The 24,749-nt window shown below is 34.1% G+C and overlaps 3 protein-coding genes across 3 annotated transcripts; 1 reads left to right on the top strand and 2 right to left on the bottom strand.

Annotated features, from left to right (window-relative positions):
• Positions 1-5,155: 5,155 nt before the first annotated feature.
• LOC125841683 (NAC domain-containing protein 71-like) lies at positions 5,156-7,013 on the bottom strand. The gene is made up of 5 exons (XM_049520850.1): positions 6,857-7,013; positions 6,056-6,333; positions 5,623-5,826; positions 5,314-5,533; positions 5,156-5,229 (listed from the first exon to the last, which is right to left on the bottom strand). The coding sequence occupies exons 1-5, from the start codon at positions 7,011-7,013 to the stop codon at positions 5,156-5,158; spliced, it is 933 nt and encodes a 310-aa protein (XP_049376807.1).
• A 2,868-nt stretch (positions 7,014-9,881) lies between these two features.
• LOC125841659 (protein ABCI7, chloroplastic) lies at positions 9,882-14,636 on the top strand. Its single transcript, XM_049520823.1, has 3 exons — positions 9,882-10,853; positions 12,756-13,015; positions 14,098-14,636. The coding sequence occupies exons 1-3, from the start codon at positions 9,963-9,965 to the stop codon at positions 14,411-14,413; spliced, it is 1,467 nt and encodes a 488-aa protein (XP_049376780.1). The 5' UTR covers positions 9,882-9,962; the 3' UTR covers positions 14,414-14,636.
• A 510-nt stretch (positions 14,637-15,146) lies between these two features.
• On the bottom strand, positions 15,147-21,725 carry LOC125841428 (protein phosphatase 2C 29-like). Its single transcript, XM_049520561.1, has 4 exons — positions 19,582-21,725; positions 17,540-17,653; positions 16,827-17,091; positions 15,147-15,631 (listed from the first exon to the last, which is right to left on the bottom strand). Exons 1-4 carry the CDS (start codon positions 21,424-21,426, stop codon positions 15,507-15,509), a joined length of 2,349 nt encoding a protein of 782 aa, XP_049376518.1. The 5' UTR covers positions 21,427-21,725; the 3' UTR covers positions 15,147-15,506.
• Positions 21,726-24,749: the final 3,024 nt, after the last annotated feature.

Here is a 24,749-nt window from a genome sequence, read left to right as displayed (position 1 = left end):
CCACAATGTGTGGATTTGTGTCTATGTTTTTATAAATGTAAGTGAAACAGATTCTAATAAAGTAATTAAATGGTAGGTTTTTAAGTCTCTGCTTTTGGGTATTGAAATGTTTTGTAGTGTATTTAATTTCATCATTTTTTAATGGTTACATTTGCATGGTTATAAATTGTTGGCAAGTATTACTCTCCTTTTTTTCATTTTATGTGTTTTGTTTTGATCAAGACACAAAATTTAAGAAGAAGAAACATTTAGATCATGTGATTTCAAACTAAAATACGTGTAGTGTATCAAAATATCATTTGAAAATTTTTTTCGAGTCTTTCTAGCAAGTTGAATACCCTTTCTCAATATATTAAGGGGGTCTCTCTAACTAGTAAAAAGTGGAGGGTGTCTAACTCCTATTTCTAGCTCGTTATCTATAACACAATTAGGGGTGTTCACGGGTCAGTTTGGATCGGTTATTGGTCAAAATCAACACCAAACCAACTTAATCGGTTTTAAAATTATCAAAACCAAACCAAACCAAATATAATATACATTTATTGGTTTGGTGGTTATCGGTTTCGGTTTGGTTTGGTTTGGTTTGGTTATTCGGTTATTAACCATACACAAAAATAAAAGAAACAGTTCATTCAAAATGTGAAAAAAGTGACAACAACTCATTCAAAACGAAAAATAGTTAGAATGACTGAAATTACTAAACTTTTGATCACTGAATTTACTATGAATAAAGCTTTAAAATTTACCATTTTGGCCTAGAAGGAAGAGACAATAACGTTTTAAGTCCCACAAGAAATTGTTATAGATACTCATATACATGAAATCAATAAGATAAATATTTTCACCTTGGACATTTTTGCTTTCAATAAGTAAATTGTAAAGAAATTTTAATGAAAACATATATAAGATATTTAAAATTGTTCATAAAAATAATATATTAAATATGTATATTAATAAAATATATGTATATAATTTATCGGTTTGATTCAATTATTTCTTCGATTTTTTGAATAAAATCATAACCAAATCAAATATTATTGATTTTCAAAAATCTAAAAACCAAACCAAATCAAACCCAAATAAAATTGATTTATTTTATCGATTTGATTCAATTTTTCTATTTGAATCAGTTTTTATCCAAACCATGAACACCCCTAAATACAATTTTGGGAGGAAACCGTAATCGGGCAATTAAACCCTTTGGACCTTATGACCATTAGCAGGCAGACTGCACTTTAAGCGAACAAAAAGGTTTGTGAGACCGTCAATCATATCAAGAATAAATATGTAAAACAAAATTTTAAAATATATACATACAATAAGATCATAATTTTTCTGAATTATAGATTTTAGATTCACCCCATTTATATTACTAGTTCTGAACACGTGCTTTGCACTTGAGTCCCATGAAAATGTTGCATATGATATAAGTTATATTAAATTTGCACTGTGATGAGTATCACAAATGATTCAACGAAAATATATAATTTACAATAGATCGAACAATCAACTTATTCAAATGACTTCTTTGTCGTATATGCCAAATGATTAGATACTCCCTTAACCTAAAAAAAATTAGTTTGATGATTAAAATGCATAATGAGTTATTACATTTTTATGTTCTTAGGTCCAAACTTGTAATGTATTAGTATGTTACTCAATACTTTCTTATAGACGATGCTCTTGATGTATATTTTATTACTTGTTTTTGGTTGATTTGCCATTATCAGACTCTTGTTGTGGGACATTAATATCCCACTTAAAAGTGCAACATACAATTGTTTATGAGTGAAAATATATGATTGTATTCTAATAGGAATAAACACATTCTGTTTAATACCCTCTTATTAATATTTATACATTATTATCGTTCATTCATCCATAATTTGTAAAGTTTACAACCATTAAGATGATAGAGTGTATGTTGTTCCTGAAATTTTTTATCATTAATTAAGCATAATTATTAGGCAACCTCTTTTAATATTCATTTATATATATACTAATTGCCTAGAATATGTGGTTATAATTTTTGTACATGTAAGTAATTTATCTAATTAGTTATTAGAATATATTTTTATATTTTGTACATTTAAAAATAGAAATAGTATTTAAACTTATTCGCATCGGGTGTTTACACCAAACTAATGCAATTTTCATTATTACGTGATTTAATGAAGTAAAACACATATTAGTTAATTAAGATTAAGTAAAATGAACTGTAAATTTAAACGCATGGCGTGCATGTATTGGATTGGTGTATACACCCGGTGCGGGTAAGTTTTACCCATAAAATGGTAATTCAACTTTAAAGATAAGAGCTTTCCACTTTTAATAATATATGATGATATGATATGATGATTATTTCAAAAAAATTAAACTTTCATATTTCCAGTTTGCTCCTGATAACAACCTATGCCATTCTGTTTAATACAGTGGTCACTTTCAATCTACTATATAATTTTCAATAAGATAAAGTGGACCATAACTTTAAACTAAAAGCACAGGCCAAAAAGAGGAAATAAAAAGAATAATAGAAAGAAAAAGTACATAAAGAAGACCTTAGCTTATTTATAAATATAATTTGTCAATGATAAAGGACCAACACACTACTTTGATTCCCTTCTACCAATGGTGTTATTGTTGAACTTATAAAAGAGGGTAGGAGAGAGGAATATGAAGTTGATTTATATATACTGATAGTATAAAAAATTTAACGTATTGTTGAACTTATAATAGATCAGGGGTGGAAGGCAGTGGCAAAAATGAGATTTTTCAAAAAGTGATTCAAAATATGTAGTGTACACGTGAAGAAATCAAGAAAACTCAACGTGTATTATGTATACATAGGTGGAGCTACAATATTATGTAGGGGTTCGAACAAATAAAGTAGCCTTTCGTTTAGACCTTATATTTATATTAGAAAAAATGCATTAAATATTGTTAGAGCCATGTTGGTTGAAGAATGAGCAATCCTCATTTATGAGCTAATTTTTAGGATGGAGTTAGGCTCAGATACCATATTTATAACTACATATAAGTATATAATCGTGAAAGTAACTAAAACAAGCTATAGGTTCAGTGTCAAATTTCGATTTTATGTATGAACCCCTTGCGTTTTCCTAGCTCCACAATTAGGAATGTAAAAAAATTACACTATTGGTATATTTTAACTTGTTATACCTGTCATATATTTTTTACACCATTATATTGGAGTCTTACTTCCATGGACAATTAACTGTAGTTATCAGTTAGATAATATCTTATCATGAAAAAATATTTTATATAATTATTATAGAAGTTAAATTTTCAAATGAATATTTATTCTCTCTTTCTAGTGTTAATGGAATTTGAGCTTTTTAGTAACCCTTTTCTAAACTTTTATTAGTGTCTCTTTTTATTAAGTCATTTTCTAACATTGTTTACAAAGAGAAAATATAATCAAAGCAGCAAATTGTTGATTCTCTCTTTTATTTTATGGTGTTGACTTTTGTATGTTTCTTTATTGGTGTTGAGCAACTTTTGAGGTATAATGGGATTACAATTTAATAAAATGAGAACTCAGTGTACGAAGCATCCCGCGTTGATGTAGGATTTGGAGAAGGATAATGGGTTGATGCAAGTTTTTTCGGATGATTTCAACACTCGAACTTGTGACCTATAGGTCACATGGAGATTATTTTATTGCTCCAAGGCTTCCTTCGGCTTCCGATCCCTTCAAGTTCAAGAATTGAAAATTGAAGTTAGTTTTCGCACATACATCGATGTTTTGTGTGGAAAGCATTGAGTTCGGTTGCAAAAGCAAATTCATGATTTTAATTTGATGGACTCGACCTATAAGGTTTTTATCACTGAATTCATTATAGTACGTGAGTTTTTTTCTATTTCCCACCCAATGTTGGATGCCCGCATTGAAGCCCCGACTAAGTACTAGGTGATTGAAGTCTCATAAAAAGAAATTGTGCTAGGAAAATGGTTTTACTAAGCTTACCCTTTTGCTAACTTGCTTTCTAATATCCTTTGCTTGCAAGTTATTTTAGACCTTTTTTTTTCCTCCAGGTCGTAGAATAAAAAAAATTTGTCAACATATAGACTCTTTATCATATATTTCTTTTATACTAACGTGTTTGAGTCAGCTTGCACGTATCTCGACTATTCAATAGATACTTGTTATCTACTATAAATATTGGTATCGGGTAACTTCATATATTATGGCTTAGACAAGTGGAAAGAATTCACCTAATATTCTTTCCTTTTTTATTCGTATTGGAATTTGAACTTTGATTTCTCGTGATTTTATAAGGTCATTGACTTTTAGGTCACAATCATGGCCTAGGTAATTCACCTTACAGGGCTTTAAACAATTTCTTCAGAAACTTGGTCAAACATGTTTAATGCTTCTTATTGGTTGAGAAAATGAATTGTTCCCTCCTCATATGGTCTTTAGACGATCCTCACCCGTAGAGATAGTTTTTGACATTGAGTTAGGCATATATTTCATTTCCGAATCATCTCAATTCTTGGTTTACCCAATGTTGGACCTCCATGTTATGTTATTCCCGCTCTAACGTTCAGTTCTAGACATGCCTGAGATGTTAAGTGTGCCACATCGATTGAGGGAATAGAACATTATCTTCTTATATAGTTTCGGGCAATTCTACATAATCCGCTAACTTTTGAGTTGAGTCAGGGACAAGATCCATTTTCTTTAACAAGTTTAGTAGCATTGAAGAAATGTTTATTCATAACATATTCTTTTTAACCTTGAAAAGTTGCCAAGGCATTTATACTATTTTGAACCTATGTTGCTCAAACTCTTAAAAGATATAACAAAAAATACGCTACTTTTGGAGGATCTGACACACATCAATCGACATTTTTTGAAGAGTCTGAACAACATAGTTTTGAACTATTCAATAGCTGACTACTACCTTTTTGGCTACATTTGATGCTTGGTATTCCATACATTGAGCATGATCATAAAGAGAATCGTGTGATCATTTAATAGGATCATCGCTAGTTTTCTCATACTTCAACGACAACAATGTAGAACATCGGGGAAACTATACTCGAGGTGCTGTAATCCAATGTCTCTGAGACGAACATAAAAAACCTGTCGTCTCAGATAACATTAGAGTACTGAATCTCATTGATTCAGTTACTGAAAGTTATCTTCGTGTGACCATAAACCGTTAAAATCTCCCAAATTAGCTTGATTCCAACCTTCATTTCCTGCAGTTACAAACAGAAAAGGCTTACATTAGTCTTTCCCTTTCATTTACCAGTTTTTTTCGAATGAATTCTTTTGGTCACAACCTTCATATGACATAACACTACTATCGTAAAGCCCCGTGTAGCTTCCATGAATCAAGTAGGGAGATACACAACCAAAGCTACTAAGATTACCCGAAAGTTCAACTTCCCCTCTTAAATTCGGGGAAGTTGAGCTTGATGTGACCTCAATTTGATCATTTGGTTGCCACGATGCCACGCTTGGGAACTCATAGTGCAGATAAGTTCCATCTCCAGGACATTCCTACACGAAGGAAGCCACCAGAATCATTACGAAGTTCAAAAGAAACAGAGTTAAATACAGAGGAGGGTCAAAAAGGAACATTTCAATACCATTGAAGAATCAAGAATCATATGATCATGTGACATCCTAAGGTTTGTAGATTCATAAGGAGAAGTTATAGGAGTCGAATAGTTGCTATCGTTGCACGTTTCAGCAGTAAGAACAACAGGATTGTTCGAGATTGCTAGTGAAATATCACTTGTTTTCGATGAGACATTGTTTCTTTTGATGATATGACAAAGTGCAAACGCCCCCTGAACATATTCAAATAGTAGAATATGATCAAACAACGACTACATATGCAGTGAAATCTCACAAGTAAGGTCTGGGGATAGTAGAGTGTACGCAGACCTTACCACTACCTCGTGGAGCTCATGGAGGTAGAGAGGTTGTTTCCAATAGACCCTCGGCTCAAGTACAACAAATAGTAGAATATGATCAATTTCTTGAATTAAAAATGAACATTGAGTTTGTTGAATCTACCTGGAAACTCGTAGCGCCTTGTGAAACATCATCACAGAGACGATACTCGTGCATCATCCAATCTGTTCTGTCTCCGAGAGGAGCTCTTCCGCGATAGAACACTAATGTCTTTCGATATCCAACAACTTCAGACTCATGACAGACAACTTTCCTGTCTTTACCAGTTGCTTTCCAGTATCCAGCCTTAGTGGCTCGATTGGCTCGTGAGCCATTCGAGTACTTCTTGTCTCGAGGACAGAAGAACCACTTCATATCGCGATTTGGCAGGAACGATTTCTCTGCATGACATGATATCAGAGGGTTCAACTGAATGCAGTATTTTTGACACGAAACATAGATATATTATATATATATGTTAAAACTACTAAATATCCAATGTTGAACGCGTAATTTCAAATGTATTATGAGTTTAGTGTTAACAAACAATCTTAAACGTCGAAAAAATCAAGTTTAAATCCTAAATTTGCCTTCAGATGATGCCAAAATTCCAAGTTCCAATTTCAAATAAGCAATTTTTAAGGACATTTTGTCATATAGGCGGATGGAGCGCCTATGTTCTGTAGGTCCAACTGAACTTAGTATTTTCAACACGCATATATATATAAGTGAAAAACAACTAAAACTACTAGAGTGAGATTCCTGACTGGAAAATAAGGCAAGTTACCTGTTACAACAAGTTAAAATAATTATATCGTCAATGTATATAAAAGTGAAATTCATTTTACTATACACGTGAACCAAGAAAAATGAATATGTATATATATATATATATATATATATATATACAAAAAATGTAAATACCTGGAAGTTCCCATGGATCAAATTTGTACAAGTCTATTTCTGGAATAACTTCCAATTCAATTTCAAGTCCATCAGTTTTCCTCTTCAAGTAATATCCAACTAATTCATCATCAGTTGGATGAAATCGAAAACCCGGAGGCAATGTTGCCCCTGCCATGAACTAATTTCCTCAAGAAAATATCGGAAACTAATTACTATAATACGGTCAGTGGTGAAGCCAGGAATTCAAATAACGCGATCCAAAAATGTAATTTTAGTGTCCACTTAACTAAGTGCCTTTGTACCTATTGAAAATGTGAAATATCCAAAAATAGAAACTTTTAGCTACACTAAATTCAAGAATTGTGATAAATCATAATCTTGGAGAAAAAAATACATTAAAATGACATAAGAAAGTTTTCAAAAAAAAAAATCTTGGAAATTGGTGACCATTAATTTTACTAATACTAAGAATTAAAAATTAAAACCTTGAAATGACACAAGAAAATTGTGAAAAAAATTTAAGTGGTAAAATTTGATGAATATTAAGAGTATTTTACTATGCACTATACTTATTAATTTTGGAGTTTATATGAAGAATAGAAAAAAGATTGAGTATTTATGGGGTTTTATAGGCTATGGAGAATATTTGTAAGTCTAAAGAATATGAAGACCGAAAGGTTACAATAAAATTCCATCAAGAATGACCCCACCAAAACTAAAAATCAGTTCACACCTATTTGTAGGCAAGGAATTGGGTTGCGTGTACCTCGACTATTTCACTAGATATCTAATATTGTCCGCCAATCAAGTATCGGGCCTACCATATATGTGCATCTCGACTATTTGATCACTAGAAATCTGATATTGTCCACAAATGAAGTATCATGCCTACCATACCTGCTAGACCTCTTGCATAGTTCACTAGGTGTCTGCTATCGTCCACCCGACCAGCTCGTAAGCACCTCGATCAATTCACTAGATATATGTTATTGTTCATCAACACATATATCGAGATTGCGGATACATGCTTGGCCATTATGATTATTTGGCTAGGTAATTGCTACCAGGCCAACTTTTGTGCATCATTGACTATGCCACCAGGTATATGCTATCGTTCATCAACACATATGCTAAAGACTGCATGTACCTGGCTACCTCGTAGATCACCTCAACTATTTTATTAGATATTTGTTGTCAAGTTAGTTTAGTGTACTTTAATTATTTCACTAGATGTATGCTATCATTCGCTACTATCAGGTTTGTAGATATCCTCTAGACCACCTCGACTATTTTATTAGATATTTGTTGTCTACCATCATATATTTTCATATATTTGCCATCTTCATTCTCCTGTAGCATTAGATAACGAGTAATTTTTTATCACTAATCAAACTTAGAAATATCAAAATATTTTTTGTCTATAGACAAAAACACTTTTGACTATGTTTAATTATTAATGATGTCAAGTGTTATGGCCCATTGTGGTATGCCCTAAAAGTGCTTATTCACACTTTTTTGTGGTAACCAAAGTGCAAAACTTAGTGGAAAAAACTCTGTTTTGGAGTTCATGATTTACATTTAATTTATATAAAGTTGCAATAGTTAAATTCACGTTAGATAGTTTGAGCAACAATTAGTCAAAGATTAGTAATAATTAATACTTTAATAGTTGATTATGTTACACTAATTCTTCATTTATCTTGGCATATCCATGTTGAATAGGTGAAGTGGACATTTCTTCTAAATTCATTACCATGTGTTAAAAATTTAACAAAAAGCTTGATGCTCCTTGAGCGCACCTGCATTTGATGTCTGATATGTACCCATAAATAGAATGATGTAATATAGACATATAGTCAATGTGATAAAATTACATTGTTTTACTATTTTTCCTTCGACATATATATGTCTCGTGTATGAATGGATTAACAAGGGTGTAGGTACTTGACAAACGATATAAACACTTTTAAATGACAATTTATATAACTTGACAAGGCAAGCACAAAAAAACTGTAGTTTGCAAGTTAAGAATATTTTCTTGTCTTTAACTTTTTTTTTAATAAATAAATAAAAATAAGCATTGTTTTTAAAGAATTAAATTATGAAGCAACTTTTATTTACCACTCGAGTAATCCAGATTTAAACACTTTTCAGACTTCTTTTTATAGGTTAATTTAAAACAAGGTGAGACATGAAAAAATGTATATTTTAAATTAAAGATGTATAAGAATGTGCAATGGTAAGAATATAATATTTTAAAAAATTGAATATTGCAATTTATTATAAAATAAAGGTGATTATAACATAACAAAAATTATCCTCTGAATTTTGTGATATTAAATATGCAAAATTGATAGCGTGAGCCAGAATTATTTTTATAAAATTTAAAATATAAAAAAAATAAACATATAAAAAATCATAAAAATACAACATATATTATATGGTTCCCACAAGGAAGTAGATAACAATGCACTTGTTATTTTTTTCAGATTTTTCTTTCATAGTCTTTTTACTTTATGCAAGATTTTCAGAAATCATAATCGCTATATTTTGAGTGTGCATAAGCTACTTTACACTTTAATAAAATAGCCTGCAAATCTCATGCGATTATAAAATCAATCGAAAAAGCATGTAAGATCTAAGTAAGCATGTGTAATAAGCTTGATCCAGAAAATATGCAGTGTGTTTGAAACTTAATACTTCCCATTTAATTGATCACTTGATCAATCAACTTGGTCGCCCTTTTTGATAATTCATATAATGTTATTCACCGAGTGACATGAATAGAAGGAACCTTCATCAATAGAGTGGTTCGACCCGTAATAGGCCCAATTAAGTTCAAACAGAAACAAGACTTCCCATTTGATTGATCACCTAATCAACTAACTCAGTCATCCTTCTGGGTAATCCATACAATGTTATTCACCGAATTTCAAAATCGAAGAGACTTTCGATGGTGACCCGACCCGGAATAGGCCCAATTTAGTTGAGACAAAAAGAAAAACCCCAAATTAACCTCAAGCCCAATAATTATTTTCGTCATTGCCACCAAATCTTCTTCTTCTTCTTCTGTTTCACCTTCATCAACTCTTTTCTTGAAACCTAACAGAGACCACCAATTTCAATGGCACTTTCTGCTCTTTCACCAACTTTCTCTACAAACCCTTCTGCGTCATCAACTTCTTTATCAAAAACAAGAAGAATCACACAAAAGAATCCCAAATTTAGTGTCTTTACTACCCCTAAATTCACCCCAATTTCAGCTCTTTCTGATCCATATGTCCTCCAAATAGCTGAAACACTTGAAGATTCATTACCTTCTACCTCTTCTACACCACTTCAGAAGTTAAGAATCAGTTCCTCAGACACCCTTTTGTCAACCCCTTGGCCATCTCGTAAAGATGAGCCTTTTAGATTCACTGACACTTCTTTTATCAAGAATTCAAGAATTGAACCAATTCAACCTCCAAAGATTCCATCTTTGAGTTCTTTGGATGTTTCTGTAGATACCTTTTTGCCTACACTTTCAATTGTTGATGGTTATGTAATGGATTCTTTGTCTCAGTTGAATGAATTTCCTAGTGGGGTTTATGTAGGTAGTCTGTTGAGGGTAGATTCTGAGGCTATAATGAAAAGGGTGTCTGAATATGAGTTTAGTTTTAAAGGGGATTTGTTTTGGTTACTTAATGGTGTAGGTACCCCTGATGTAGTACTAGTGTATGTGCCAGAAGGGTGTAAGGTTGAGAATCCATTGCTATTGAGGTACATTTCTGCTGAAGGTAGTGATAAAGAGTCAAAAGCTTTGCCTTTTTCGAACCCGAGGGTGTTGGTGTTGGTAGAGAAGGGAGGTGAGATTAGTATAGTTGAAGAGTATGTAGGTGGAGATACGGATAAATGTTACTGGACGAATTCCGTTATGGAAGTGGTCGTTGGGGAAGGAGCAAAGGTGAGCCATTCTTACATCCAAAATCAATCTTTCAATGCTGCACATATCAAGTGGACTTGGGTTCAGCAGGTAAACTTGCTCTTCTTTTTTAACTAAAAATGACCTTGATAGCACGCATTGTTCGAGTATTTCTGTCTAAGTATCTCATCTATTTTGTAGTTTTATGCAAGTATCTAAACTAAAAAGTCGTTATTGTTTTCTTTGCTTCATCATGAAAGACAATTTTAACTAATACATACAGGTCGCTATGGTTTATTCATGTAGGAAAAGTAGAAAAGAATCTAGGCTTTGACATAAGAGAATGTTCAAGCAATTCTTAGAATTTCTAAAGTTGGTACAATGCACCTATAGTTTTGGTGGAAAACTTGTGATTAACTGAATATCTCAATGATATAAAAGATTGGGGATCGTAAATTCTCTACGTTTTGGTCAACATCCGGCAATATAAGGTTCTCAAGCATATACAAGGTTGAACCTTATATTACCGGATGTCGGAGTGAAACTCATACACTTCCTCTCACTCTTACTTCGTATTCTTGAGATCCGTTACCTGCTTCTATGTACATACAACAAATAGACTTGTAGAATAGCAATGTTAATATCCAATGAGCTCTTTGAGAATTCACTATATTGAAGTGACTTATAAAAGTTTCTGCAAACAAACGTGGTATCGGCCAATTCAAGGATCCTTATTGTTGAGGCTTTCAGACTCAAATTGCTGTTGCTGCCTCATCTTGTTCTCTAGCTCTGAAACCATTACAAAAGTAAAAGTAAAATCAGAATAATATGCAAAGCCTTACCATATTATCTGTAGTTCATAGAACAAAGCTCAATCATCACGTGTGAATAACCTGACTATGACTTGATTGAAGTAAGCCTTCTGTTGCAGACCGGCACAAGCTCCTTCCTGCCCCTTCGTCCTCTCTGAAAGCTGTGAAAGTTGTTTCTCTATTTGGCCATGTAATTTTAATGTATTTGAGTTGAGCTGGTTTGTCAAGTTTCTTAATCTATCCTGTTGGGTTTTGTTAATGTGCTTCTTCCCCTTAGCCTTACACTCAAGGTTCTGTAGGCTTTCCTCAAGCTTCTTCAGGGTTCATATTTGGATGTAGCTTTGTTCCTTGCTTTATTTAGCTGCCACCAAAAAGCAACAAAAACAAAAAAGGAGAGAGATTACATTAAGTGGTTGAGTAGCATTCTACACCAAGAAATCTTATAGGCAAAAGAAGGGAAACAACACTTGGAAAAGAATATGCATGTTAAGAGGTATAGGGACTGTGTAAATTCAATGCTTGGACTATGAAGGGGAGCCTTGGCACAATGGTAAAAGTTATCATTGTGCGACCAGGAGGTCATGGGTTCAAGCAGGGAAACAGTCTCTTGCAGAAGTGCAATGTAAGGTTCCATACATAAGACGCAATGTGGTCCGGCCATTCCCGGCACCCCATGTATTTTGCAGGAACTTAGTCCACCAGGCTGCACTTCATGAAAAGGAAAATACTTGTTAAGAGATTAATATCAAATGGCACCAATTCCTTCTTCACTCTTGGACCAAACTCAAGTTGTTTCCGCATGGCTTTGTGTTCCTTTCTATGTATGCATTATGCAGAAGATCCATGAGATGTGGTCATTATATAGATGACGCTGTTATGGACCTTGATAATTAACTCGTCTAGTCTTGGTGATACTGTAATTTTTTTAAGAGCAATTTTTGTTTGAGCTGTGAAATATGAATACCACTCCCTGCTTATTGTCTATTCTCTATTTGATTCTAATTGTATGTAGCTTATTGTTACCTTTCCCACCATGAGCAGAGTTCGTGAAGGGAGAGTATACTTTTTCTGTTCCAGGAGATGGATCTTATTAGTAGCTTTAAGCAATTCGTTAGGAACTTCTGTAATATTTTCAGTTATTTTATTTATTTGTCTTTTGGGCAAATTAAGTTTGCTTCATAGTCAAGTTGATTACTTTCAGGAATCAACTAGCAAATACGAGCATATAGAAGTAAGCACGGGTGGAAAGTTAAGCAGGCACAATATTCACATCCAGCAGGTTGGTCCAGACACTGTTACTGAGTTATCGACGTTTCATATGTGTATCTCGGATCAAACACAAGATCTACACAGTAAATTAGTCCTAGATCATCCACGAGGTGTCTCTCAGCAGATCCATAAGTGCATTGTGGCCCATTCGTCTGGACAGGCTGTTTTTGATGGAAATGTTCAAGTCAATAGGTATTGTTATTCTATCTCACCTTTGGTGTTTATTTTAGTGCCTCGTTATTCTGCAAATCACCAGTGTTGAACATTTAAAAGTACTCATATTGTTTCGTTAGCATGTTCTAGATATCGTCATAGTCTGTTCCAGCTCATGCTTGCTTGTGTGTCTTTGTTTTAAAATTGGTTACGAATCTTAAGAAAAAATGTTGTATGCACATGTATGTGGTGAAACTTTTTCTTGGAAGGGTCCCAATGTTACTTCGATTAAAAATACTTTTACTATTATATCGCTCTAGTATAGTCTAGTCATTTCTTGGTTTATTGCTCTGCAATCTAGTAAACTAAAGCAACTTATTAAGATAGTACAAGATTGAACAGAAGTTACATATTGCATCTTTGACGTAGGTGTAAGTTAGTAGTCTCTAGAGTCTAGTCAACTCTTGCTTTTCGGTGGTCGATAGACGAGGTGTCTTTTGCTAGGTATGGTACTCAAATCCCTCGTTTTTCTAGACTTTTTCTTCTTATTCTGCCCATGTCTAGCAGACACTGGTACTTCATAACGCTCTCTTAAAAATACTAACTGAACCTATGATTAGTACCTGTATGATATTATCCTATAGTCAAAAGGTCCATGTGACATACCCGACCAGCATCTTATAATGACCTTTTCAATGTATTCCTTTTTCAGTTGGGTAATAATAAGAAGACAAAAGCTGGTGGTTCAACTATTGGAAGTTTTGTCTTATCAATAAGAGATGTAATGCAAACTTAGGAGAAACTTCACCTTATTTCCTCCTATGTTGCTCGGACTCTCCAGAATTGTCTCATGCACCCGTTTCTGATCCTCAAAAGATGCAATACTTTTGGAGGAGTTCAAACGTGCACCTGGTGGCATTTTTGAAGAGTCCGAGCAACCTAGCTTTCCTCCCTTGACTTGCTCAAGCACAGTTTAGGGACACCAGCTATTGGAAGTTTGTCAATAAGAGATGTAGTGCAAACTTAGGGGAGAGTTCATACATGTTGTCTATGGTTTTGATTATTGTTTATCTAGTTTGTAAGATTAAAATTTGTGTGTGTAATTTTAAACGATGTTGCAGACATGCGCAGCAGACAGATGCAGGACAACTTACACGAAGCCTCCTTTTGGAGCCTCGGGCAACTGTGAATGTCAAACCTAATCTCCAAATCATCGCTGATGATGTCAAGTGCTCCCATGGTGCTGCAATCAGTGACCTCGAAGAGGACCAACTGTTTTACTTCAGGGCACGGGGTGTTGATGCTGAAACTGCCAGAAAAGCTCTGATCTTTTCGTTTGCAGCTGAAGTAGTAGACCGTTTTCCAAATGCCTCGATTAGAAAGAAAGTTGAAACTCACATTAGAGAACTGCTAGATCCCTCACGCCCTTCACGGTGAGCCTTTTTGAAATGTGGCACATTTTTTCTTCTTAGTTTCACGCTGCACTAATGATAATGAATGAAAGCCCGTCTTTTACTAGACGAATATAAGCAGTTGTTCAGTGTAATGTATTCTTTTTAGTATTGAAGAAATAAATATGGTGATGTTTATTTGAAACCTCCATTGGCTGCACCAAAAGTTGTATCTTTTTTAAGACAGTGGAATTGTTTGATAGGAAGTACAATGACTTGTTTCCTGATGAGGTGCTTTTTAATTTTGCACTGAGGAAGGTTGAGATGGTCACAAGCTTCAAAATTGTATCGGAGCAAGTAAATGTTCATCACACATTGTCATCATAAATTTTCTCATGTTTGGCTCATGAGAAAAGAATCAAGCTCACACATGTGAAGACGTTTTAAGATAACAATTATATAAAAGTGTGTTCTTTCTGATAAAAGTTTTTAAATGAAATGGTCACACAATAAAACAACGATAAATGACTTGTTTCACCCAACTAAGCAAATTTAATCTGAACTAATAAAATATTAAGTGAAAACACATCACTTAACCATCATTATATATGTACTAAAAACACATGACCTACATTCATTAGTTTGATATAAACACCAGATGCGAGTAAGTCTATCATAGAGACTGCAATCAGCATAAAAAGAAATGTTGTACCTTTCCCTTTACCCCATTCTGTAAAGACTTTTTTACACAAGGGTTCAACAAGAATTCTCTCCTCTGTAAACCACATTGGTGGAAATCCACCTCCAAAATAAATATTTATACCCTATAGATTACAAATTACTTGTTTGGCTCTAAAAGGGTAGATGAGATGGGAGGGGAAAAAAGAAAGAAAGAAAGAAAGAACTTGAATGAATGAAAGATCTACTATGCAAAATCTAAGAAGAAACTAAATGAAAAGATCCAGTTTCTTTCTTTTCTAGGAGCAGTTCTGAGCAATCCCAACTACAAAACTTCTACGTTCACGAGCCTTGTCGTATATCTAGCACTAGTTCTGGTTGTTGTCAAGGGTATAACTGGAGCAAGAGATCAAAATTGCTGCATATTACTATACATGGAATAGATCGCCGGAAGAGTAACATTAGAGGTACTTCCCAGACGACTTCCAAATTCTTCCTTCTAGAGATACCACCATAACTGTAACATCATCGTGGTACTTCCTACGATCTCCTTGGGGGATGTCCAGTAATTCATGTAAATCCATTCCTGCAGATAAAATTAACCTTCAGTTAAAAACATGTAGTTTGCCTAACCTCAACTGAAACAAATCATTTAAAGAGGCCCGTATAAGATAAACAGTAAATAAAAGATTTTGTTATCATAGTTTTACCTAAACCACAAAGACACAAAATGAACTGGTACAGAAACACATGACACAGTATGGAGAACACTGAAATTGTCTCGAGTTGTTTAAAAGGAATGTTTTTTAATCAGACCGGTTGTTTGTGGAGGGAGGGGATGTCTGTCAAACATAAAGAGACCAAAAAAGAAGGTACACATCTTCTTCAACTTCAGTATAGCCAATACAAACAGCAATATAGCAATCAAAACTTCGGCTACTTATTGATGCAGCCAAGTATGTAGCACAGACAACATTGCAGTGCTAGCACCACATATAACCTTGGAAAAAAGTATCTATTACTAGGAACGCATGACTTGGGCACTAGGATGCAGGTTCAAGACTTCCCAATTATTTAAAGATCTCAGTCCTGCAGCACTAAAACTATTATTCTGATTTGCATCTACGTGGACTTTTGGGGAAGATACAAACTTATATAATTGGAAATCCACAAACTTTAACACCAAGTAGTCTATTTCTACTTCATGGTTCAGATTACAAAGCTTTTCTAACCTTTTATTGCCATAACTTTTGTAAATGGCATATCTAAAACTCAAATAATTGTTCTTTGCTAGAAATAAACTAGCAGTGGTGATATTATTTCATAGTAACAATTGTTGTTGTTTTTTTGAAAATGGTAACATTAGTAGTAACAATTATTTCATAGTAACAATTGTTAGGTCGTATTTGAGAAGGATAACAGCATATGATCGTTTTAACGTTCTTTTAAGCATGGAATTTTTCAATTCATACAACAAAAAATATTCAGAATAATGAAATGGGCCAACAAAGATGCAAAGAATTCACATAGCATATCTCTAATTTGGGATTGAGAAATAAGCTTCAGCTTTTATGAGAAGGAAACTGCTAGGTAATTCATCAGCTTCTAGATGTTCAGGTACCAAATACAAAATTGGTCTACATTAGAAATAAAAGAACAATGACACCAAGTCTATTAATTAAATACACTTTTCACATAAAAAACTCAGGGTATGCAGCCAAAGTCAACAGTAACTTTAATCCCCTTAAATCCCCCACAGAAAGACTAGAAAGAAAAAGTACCAGCTTTCTTGGCTGCACGGAATAAGAGCTCCTCAATCAGATGCTGAGCAGGATCCCCATCAGGAAATTTCTCCATGAAATTCTCAACATGACAAACAACCTCCTGATTGCTCAAATATTGGTATAAGCCATCAGAGGAGAGCACCAAAAACTGATCTCTAGGACAGAGTTTATGATGTCGCAGCGAAGGTGTACAAGATAGATAAGGAGCATCCCCAATATATTCGTTCCGAAACATTTCTAGCAATGGCTCATTCAATTTAGGCTGCGTTAGCACATCTCAAAAGATTAGGCTGACTGGAAACAAGCATGTCAAAACAGAATATAAGTCTACAAGCTATGCATGCAAAGAACTACATCAACTATTTAAAGCATGATGCCGCCCAAATAAGTATATGTCTGGCGAACTTAGCATGTTCAGAGTAACTATAGGCAGAAATAAACAGTAGTTGCTAGGGTAAACAGTAGTTGCTCATCCCATCTTCCAGACATCCATAGATAAATTTAATCGAATCAGAAAAAAACAGGCCAGTATATCTGGCATATCAACTATGTAATAGCACAAGATGGAAATAGACCAAAAGAAGGTCTGCTGGTGCCATAACTTATAATATAAAACAAGGATCTGAATAAGTAAATGTGCAAGTTGATCCAACATCTGGAGATCTTTGGGATTGCAAACGAGGATGGAGAAAGAAAAGCAAATGACAAACCTTTTTAAGGAAGCCCGCTCCAAAAGCACGAGTGACCTTTAGACGACCTTTCACTCTATCATTAACAATGCAGTTGCTGTCGTCTGGGTGTTCATTCTTAATTCTAGTAACTTCCTGGAGATTGTTACAAGAAACAAACTGTCTAAGAACCTGACTGATTAAAATACAAACACAGAAATATAACAAGCAATAGACAATTAAATATGTTACAAGTTTCAGTATGAAAGGTAAGATTAATTCAAATTACCTGCTTTATTCATTTAGAAATAATTTTAACTTTGAATTTTTCATTTTACCCTAAATGAAATGATTTATCGTCACAAGTATCAATGGCTTGTTTAGGCCAAAAGTTTCGAAAGTTTTTGTTTCTTTCTTCAACACCCAAACATAACATAAGGGAGTACATTCATAACATTTTTTAACAATTATCTAGAAGATTACCGAGTATATTTACTGTCCAGTGTTGCTTTTTGAAGACAGCTCATGTGTAATGAGGCACGCATCTTAGTACCTTGCTGTCTACACTAAAGTGACACTTAAGCAAGGCAAAGCACAACCTAGGTTTTGACTATATTAACATTAGGAGCGGGAGACTTCAATCGGACGGAAACAATGTCAGACAGAATACTGGCTATTCTCCCAGCCTCTACTCGGATGGGAAAAAATATCAGATAGAGTACTTGCTATTCTCCCACTCACCGCTGCCAAAGGCTTGTTTTGTTTTTAAGATAAAACAGCTCATCTTTCTTATCAAGCTACTTGTTGCCCTCCCATTACCCCTTCACAAAGCCTTGTGTCTATTTTTCCGACATAACAGCTCCGAACAGCAACCAAGCTGAGGCAAAAAGTTAATTGATTTTTTCACATCTCAGTCTTGAGAGCAGAATTACCCAAGTACATGTACTAGTGGAAGAATGTAGGTACCAGTGAAATGCCAAAATGCAGTGCATAATGAGCAAACACCAAAATTGAGCAAACCATCAGATGGACCTAGGATATTAACCAAAAATCTCCTCCAATTGATGTCAAAAGAGCTTCACTAGCTGTATGAGAGTTGGATGCTCATGCTCGCAAACACTTCCTGTTCCAATTCAAAATATCCAGCCAAAGGTAATGGTTATGTAAGGGTTAAGACTGTTCAGAATTATGAGTGGTGCATCGCATGTGAAGGGGTCCACAGTAATGGTCTGGTGTAATTGGTAATAGGTGTTACGGCAAGTAGTTTATTCGACAACTAGCCAGACCAGTGAACTACAACTATTATCTGCGGCAAGTTACACAAAAAGAGCAAAAGATCCACTTGTATTTGCAGAGTCAAGTTGGAGTCATTACTCATAAAACGATATTTTGCACTTATTGGTCTCAATTAAGAAGGCCCATCAAACACAAGACGCATAAAGCTTCTCGTAAATGTTACATGAAAATGAAGATGTGCAACAAAACTGTTTTACTTCTTTCACTTTCAGCTTTGTTTTGCAGGAGTACTAAACCAGATGCATTGCCTCCAAGTTCATGGAATCATCAAAGTAAATGTCTAGTTGAACACTCACTATCCAATAAGACAATCAGATGAAAATGATCAACTCCTCTGGCAGAAAAAGATTTGGTATAACTTAACAATAGACAAGGGCATGTTCTCGACTAACCACAAGTCCTTTACTTGGGCAAACAACAATATGAAATAGCTTTGCATAAAACTAAAGCAAGCAACTGACTTTGAGATCTCTTTGCTTCAGGTTCCTATCTAGAAATGATATTCTAATGAAATTGCTTAGCCTACTACATTCAATGATGTTAACCAGTTAAGCCAGTATTGAGCACAAGGGAAATTGTGTTTCCGGCCAGTAGATAAATGAAACAGCTTTTAAGTTACATTAATTGATCAGCTTGAAGTTTAATAACTTTTACTGAGAAAAATATTTATTTAGTACTTGGAAAAAGCGTTATACTTCTTAGTTCTTACTAAATTATCAAACTTCAAATAAGGATGAAGCACCAGTAACAACCAATTGACAAATAATAAAGAAACAAAGGATTCTTACTTCCTCAATGCTGGTGCTGTGATCAGTAGACAATTGCAAGGTAGTCAGCTTAGCAGCTTGAATAGGTATATCATTCATCACCCTACTTTCCTCATCGCCGGCAACTATGGGTTCTTCAACAATGCCCTCAACGGCCAACTCACTGTTACATGGACCTCTTGATTCTGAACTACAACTAACCTCCTCAGACTCGTACTGTGCCACAATAGCACGACTATCTCCCACATTCATTACATACACATCTTCATCTCTCATCAGAGCAACCAACAAACATGAACCCATTAATGCAAGCTCAGGATACCGATCAAGAACTTTATCTGTCATATCCAAGTATGCGAGCTCAGTGAATTCGAGAGCTCTTGACATTGCTCTCAAAACTAACTCATGATCAACCGGGCCTACCTTACGCCTCCGTTCACTTCTATTAGTCCTTTCTTCTACTCTATTCTCCCCTACTTCAACTTTCTCTTTAGCTTGCAATCCAAATTTCCATGGAAATAACCTCTTACTCTCTTTATGCTTAATTAGCAATCCGTGTTTCAACTTCGACAACAACAACGACCTCCTATTAACTGCTGAACCTGCACTATTTACACTTAACGCATCATCTACTGAAAATGCAAATCTATCCGAACCCGAAAGATCAAGACCATCCTCTGTCTCAGCTTCTGCTAAATATTCCCACAATCTCCTCCTCCTAACCACTATTTCCCCTGATTGAAATGTCACCTTCTTTTCCGACCCTTTATCTGGATGTTCCAAATTAACCTCATTTCCACCTTCTTCTACTCCCCTATTTGTGGGGTTAGCTTCTCGATTTGAATTTGGTTCGTTTGAGTCCTCAGTGATCATCACTTCGTTTTCTAAACCTGCATTTTCTGCTTCCTGATTACTAGTTTCTTCACTATCCCAAAACAAACCCTCTAATTCTTTGTACATTGCTTTGTACAGATGACTCATCAAGAATTCAGGTCCATCTGGGCCATTAAAACCATCATAAATCCCAACAAAGAGCCATCCATGCTCTTCCGATACGACCACATGCACACGATCCTCACCGGCTTTTCCCAATGCCCATTGAACATTTGAATCACTTCCTGCATCCGAATCACGAGTACAGTTTCCGGCAGCTGTCATTTCCTTTCTCCCAATGAAGTTTCTCACCGGGACTACCCAAGGCCGCTTTTTCTCAGAGAAGCTCCGGTAGAATGCCTTCCTAATTCCTGCAATGCCATTCTTCCTTCTCTTTTTTACATAAGCTCCACCTAATGGAGCTGAGAAGGGAACTCCACCGCCGCCATCGGAGCTAGCAGCAGCGTCTAGCGGTCCAGATAGAGCACCTCGCTCAATTGGACCGGACATAAAAAACGCTCTTTCCATTGGACCGGATGGTTCGCCGCCGCGAGGAACCGGTTGAAGAGGAAAAGCACAAAACGACGACGTACTTTCAAACCCATTGACAACACTACCCTTTACACCACAAGCAAAACCCACAACACTCCCATCACTACCAGTGGCATCATCGTAAATATTGTCAAGTTGGAGGACAGTTCTAGGAGTAGAGGTATTTGCACTTACAGAAGCACCGGAAATCGCTCTGAACCCGGTTTCCGCCGAACCGGTCAGTCTGTTCCTCCCCGGTTCATCAAACCGGAGTGACTGAGAAGGTGAAACAAATCGATCTGAGTTGGTCGGAGAAACAAACCGGGCTGACGACCTCACATAGCAGAAGGAATGACCAAGTGTTTCATCAAGCGGTTCACTTCCGGTGAAGATCACCTCCGGTTCACCCCGGTTCACCGCCGGGTCAAGACATGGAAACAGCTGCGAAAATCCTCCTCCCATCACATTCGATTCATTTCCCACCCACCCACCTCCACTACCCCACCTATATATACAAAATTTATATCTCTACACTTGCAGAAAAACAAAGCAAAAGAAAAAAAAAACAGTGAAAACTAGAAAGTGGGTATGCTTGATGAAGTGAAAGGGAGTGTAGTTGTCTGAGTTTCCTGGATTTATTGTGAGAGAAAGTGATGATATATGGAGAGAGAAACAACTATACATGTATGTATAGATATAGAGAGAGAAAATGGAGTTTGAGTTTTTTTTTGTAATGTTTTTGCGGGCTGATGAAGTTCTGTTTTGAAAAAAAATAAAGAACAAATGAAGAAGAAGTGATGCTTAAAGAGAAACAAAAATGTACTATATATCACTTGACCTTCTTTTTCTATGTTTTTTGGTTTCTTATTACGGGCTCGATAATTGTATTAAAATTTGATTAACTTGAATTTCTTATGTTCGACTAATTTGAATCGACATCGAGAAAGTGATTTCGATATAAGGGAAAATGAAAATGCAAGGGTAAGTCATTTATCACTTGTGTTGTTTTCTTTTTTTCGAATTGTTTTTGTAATGATTTTACTTGAATCAAGGGTATGAACGTTTCATTTCTTTTCTTGAATTTTTCACTAGATGTTTGATATTTGTATTAAGATGTATTTATTCCAATTAGTCTGATACTGTGTTTCTCGTGAGGTTCATTAAGAAAAATATTTACTATAAAAACCTCTTTTACATCTAAGATTCAAACCTAAAAGATTTAAATATAAATAAAAGAATCTTATTTATTCCACCAGTGATAATACTTGACTTTCATCTAAATGAGTTTTATAATACGATTTAGGTTCATATCATCTTTTAAAACTTTGACACATCCCTCTACAAAATGTTATTAACAATGTAGTGATAAGAATGTTTTTTTTTTTTTACAATTATTTATATCTTCAGCATCTTATTACACTAACTCCACTAATTGATTAGTACATGTGAATTTGAAAGAAAAAAAAGGTAGTTGTTAAATATTTTACGTAAATTGTGATAATTATTTTTCAATTGCTGACTACGAATGAGACGAAAAGATTTATAAAATTCATATATCCGAATTTAACTAGCTAAAATTACCATAAAATAGTAATTATTACGCACATAGTAAATGAAAAAGGCAAGATATTAGCGACATTAAAATAGTGGTGTTTTTTTCTCTCACTTAAATTCTTCTGACATTTAAAATTTGCTAGCAGGATTAATTTGAAGCCTCATTGGATAAGCTTAATGTAAAATTAAACACTCTTTATCAAAAAATATTAACTCAAAAGTCAAAACACTTAGTTAAGGGTAAAAGAATTTTGACCTTTCAATCAAATCTCAATTAATAATTTTTCTAATCAAATCTAGAGATAAAAATATAATTTAAAGTTAATTAAACGTCTAAATCAAACTGTCATCAAACACATAATCTATCTTAGCGTTATTGAGTTCGTAATTAAATATTTTACATAATAAATAAGATTTTCTTTAATATAATACAATATTTAATCAAAAGTTACTGGGTTTTCTAAATCCCTAAGATTGGGATTCAATGCTATAAGTGGAATCTGAATTATTTTGTTGTATCCAATTTTTCAATAAAAATTTTAACTTCACAATTACTCGTTAGTAATACTCTATATCCACCCCTTTGTAATATTTCAAATTTCTTTATTTAAATTTTTAATTCCACTATTAACCGTAAGTAATACACTACATTTGCCCTTGTTAACTATATCAGGAGAGGGGAAGAGAATTCTACATTATATATTGACAAGATTTTGAACATCGTCACTTTAACTCATCAAGTGAGATTGCCCTCAATCCCAACGTTGCGATGATAGTTAATGGACAATTTTAGGTCTAAATTTTAAAAAATAAATTGTGGTAGGGGAGGAGGGGGTAGGGTCAACGTAGTGGGTATCGAGGGGCATATTTTGTCTTTATTTTATGGGTTGCTTTTGTCTTTATCGTTGTTTTTGGGTTACTGCGTCTGACTATTTGTTTTTGTTTTTACACCCTCCCAAAAAGGTCAAGCCTAAGTTGAATATTATCACCACTAGGATTTGGACTCTTTCCATACTCTCTTATGACCCTTTTACCCCCCAAGTCATTTGACCGTGCTCTGATTCAAGGGCGGAGCTAAGTGGGGGCAATAAAAAAAAATACATTCGAGGTTAATTTTTTTTCTTATGTATATATAGATGTTGATCCAATCTCCTTAATTTCTTCGTGTGTTTTTTTTTTCATATTTTGAACTCGTTTAGTGAAATCTCTGACTACGTCACTATTAATCGCGTTGTTTTCACGCGAATCTCAAGAGTTGCTTTACGATATTGCAGTAATAGCACAGAAATATCATGTAATTCGTAAAAAATTGATTAAATATCATAAAGTTATCGTACTCTAATCTTATATTGCTAATATAAGTTTGAAAGGAGTGGTGGTTGGAGGTTGAGAGATTGGGGTTGGAGGGGAGGGTGGAGTCGGAAGTTAGGGAGTAGATTTTGAAAATTAAGAGGAGATAATGAACGAGAAATGCTATTTATATATAAAGAAGATTTGGTTTTCTAAGAGAAATTATTTTTTAGATTTTAATGAATTCATTTTTTTAGAGATTTTTTTTTTCAAAATATTTTACAATTAAATATAAAAATTGAAAAATACTTTCCTTTTGTATCGACCACATATGTAGTTTCTTTTCCCTCTCCATAAATTTTTAAAACTTTTAAATATGTAGACTTCAAGGGAAAATTAGCTTACCTATATTTGTCCTTACCATATATATGGCACTATAATTCTAGATTTTTGTTTGACAAATCTAAGCTAATTATTTAGATAGTCAACAATATGAAATTTTATATCACATGATAAAATATTTTTGGATTGAGAAATAAATAGTGCGTAATTCTTTTTATCTGTTCAAGATTTGATTAAAATTATTCGATACATATATTAAAGAAATACAATTATTTCATATTTATACTGATTTATAACTTCTATTTAATTATTTTCTTATTCATAGAAAAAATAGTAAAAGAGAAAGACCAAAGGTCTTTATTTAAAGATTACTATTATTTATTTTTAATTGAAAATAAAATAAAATAAAGTAAAAAACCTCGTAATAATAATTTATCTTTGATAGTGAAAGTAGATAAAGTTTTGTTGAAAAGAAGAGAATAATAATATTTCGGCTAATTTGGAATATTGGGTCCATATAGTGTATCAGTTGGTCAACCAATTGATGAAATATTGTCTAAAATTGTGGGGTCCAAAAAAATAAAATAATATATATATAT

The sequence above is a fragment of the Solanum stenotomum genome, chromosome 10 (assembly GCF_019186545.1).
Source record: "Solanum stenotomum isolate F172 chromosome 10, ASM1918654v1, whole genome shotgun sequence".
Taxonomy (NCBI): domain Eukaryota; kingdom Viridiplantae; phylum Streptophyta; class Magnoliopsida; order Solanales; family Solanaceae; genus Solanum; species Solanum stenotomum.
This window is presented reverse-complemented; position numbering and strand designations above follow the sequence as displayed.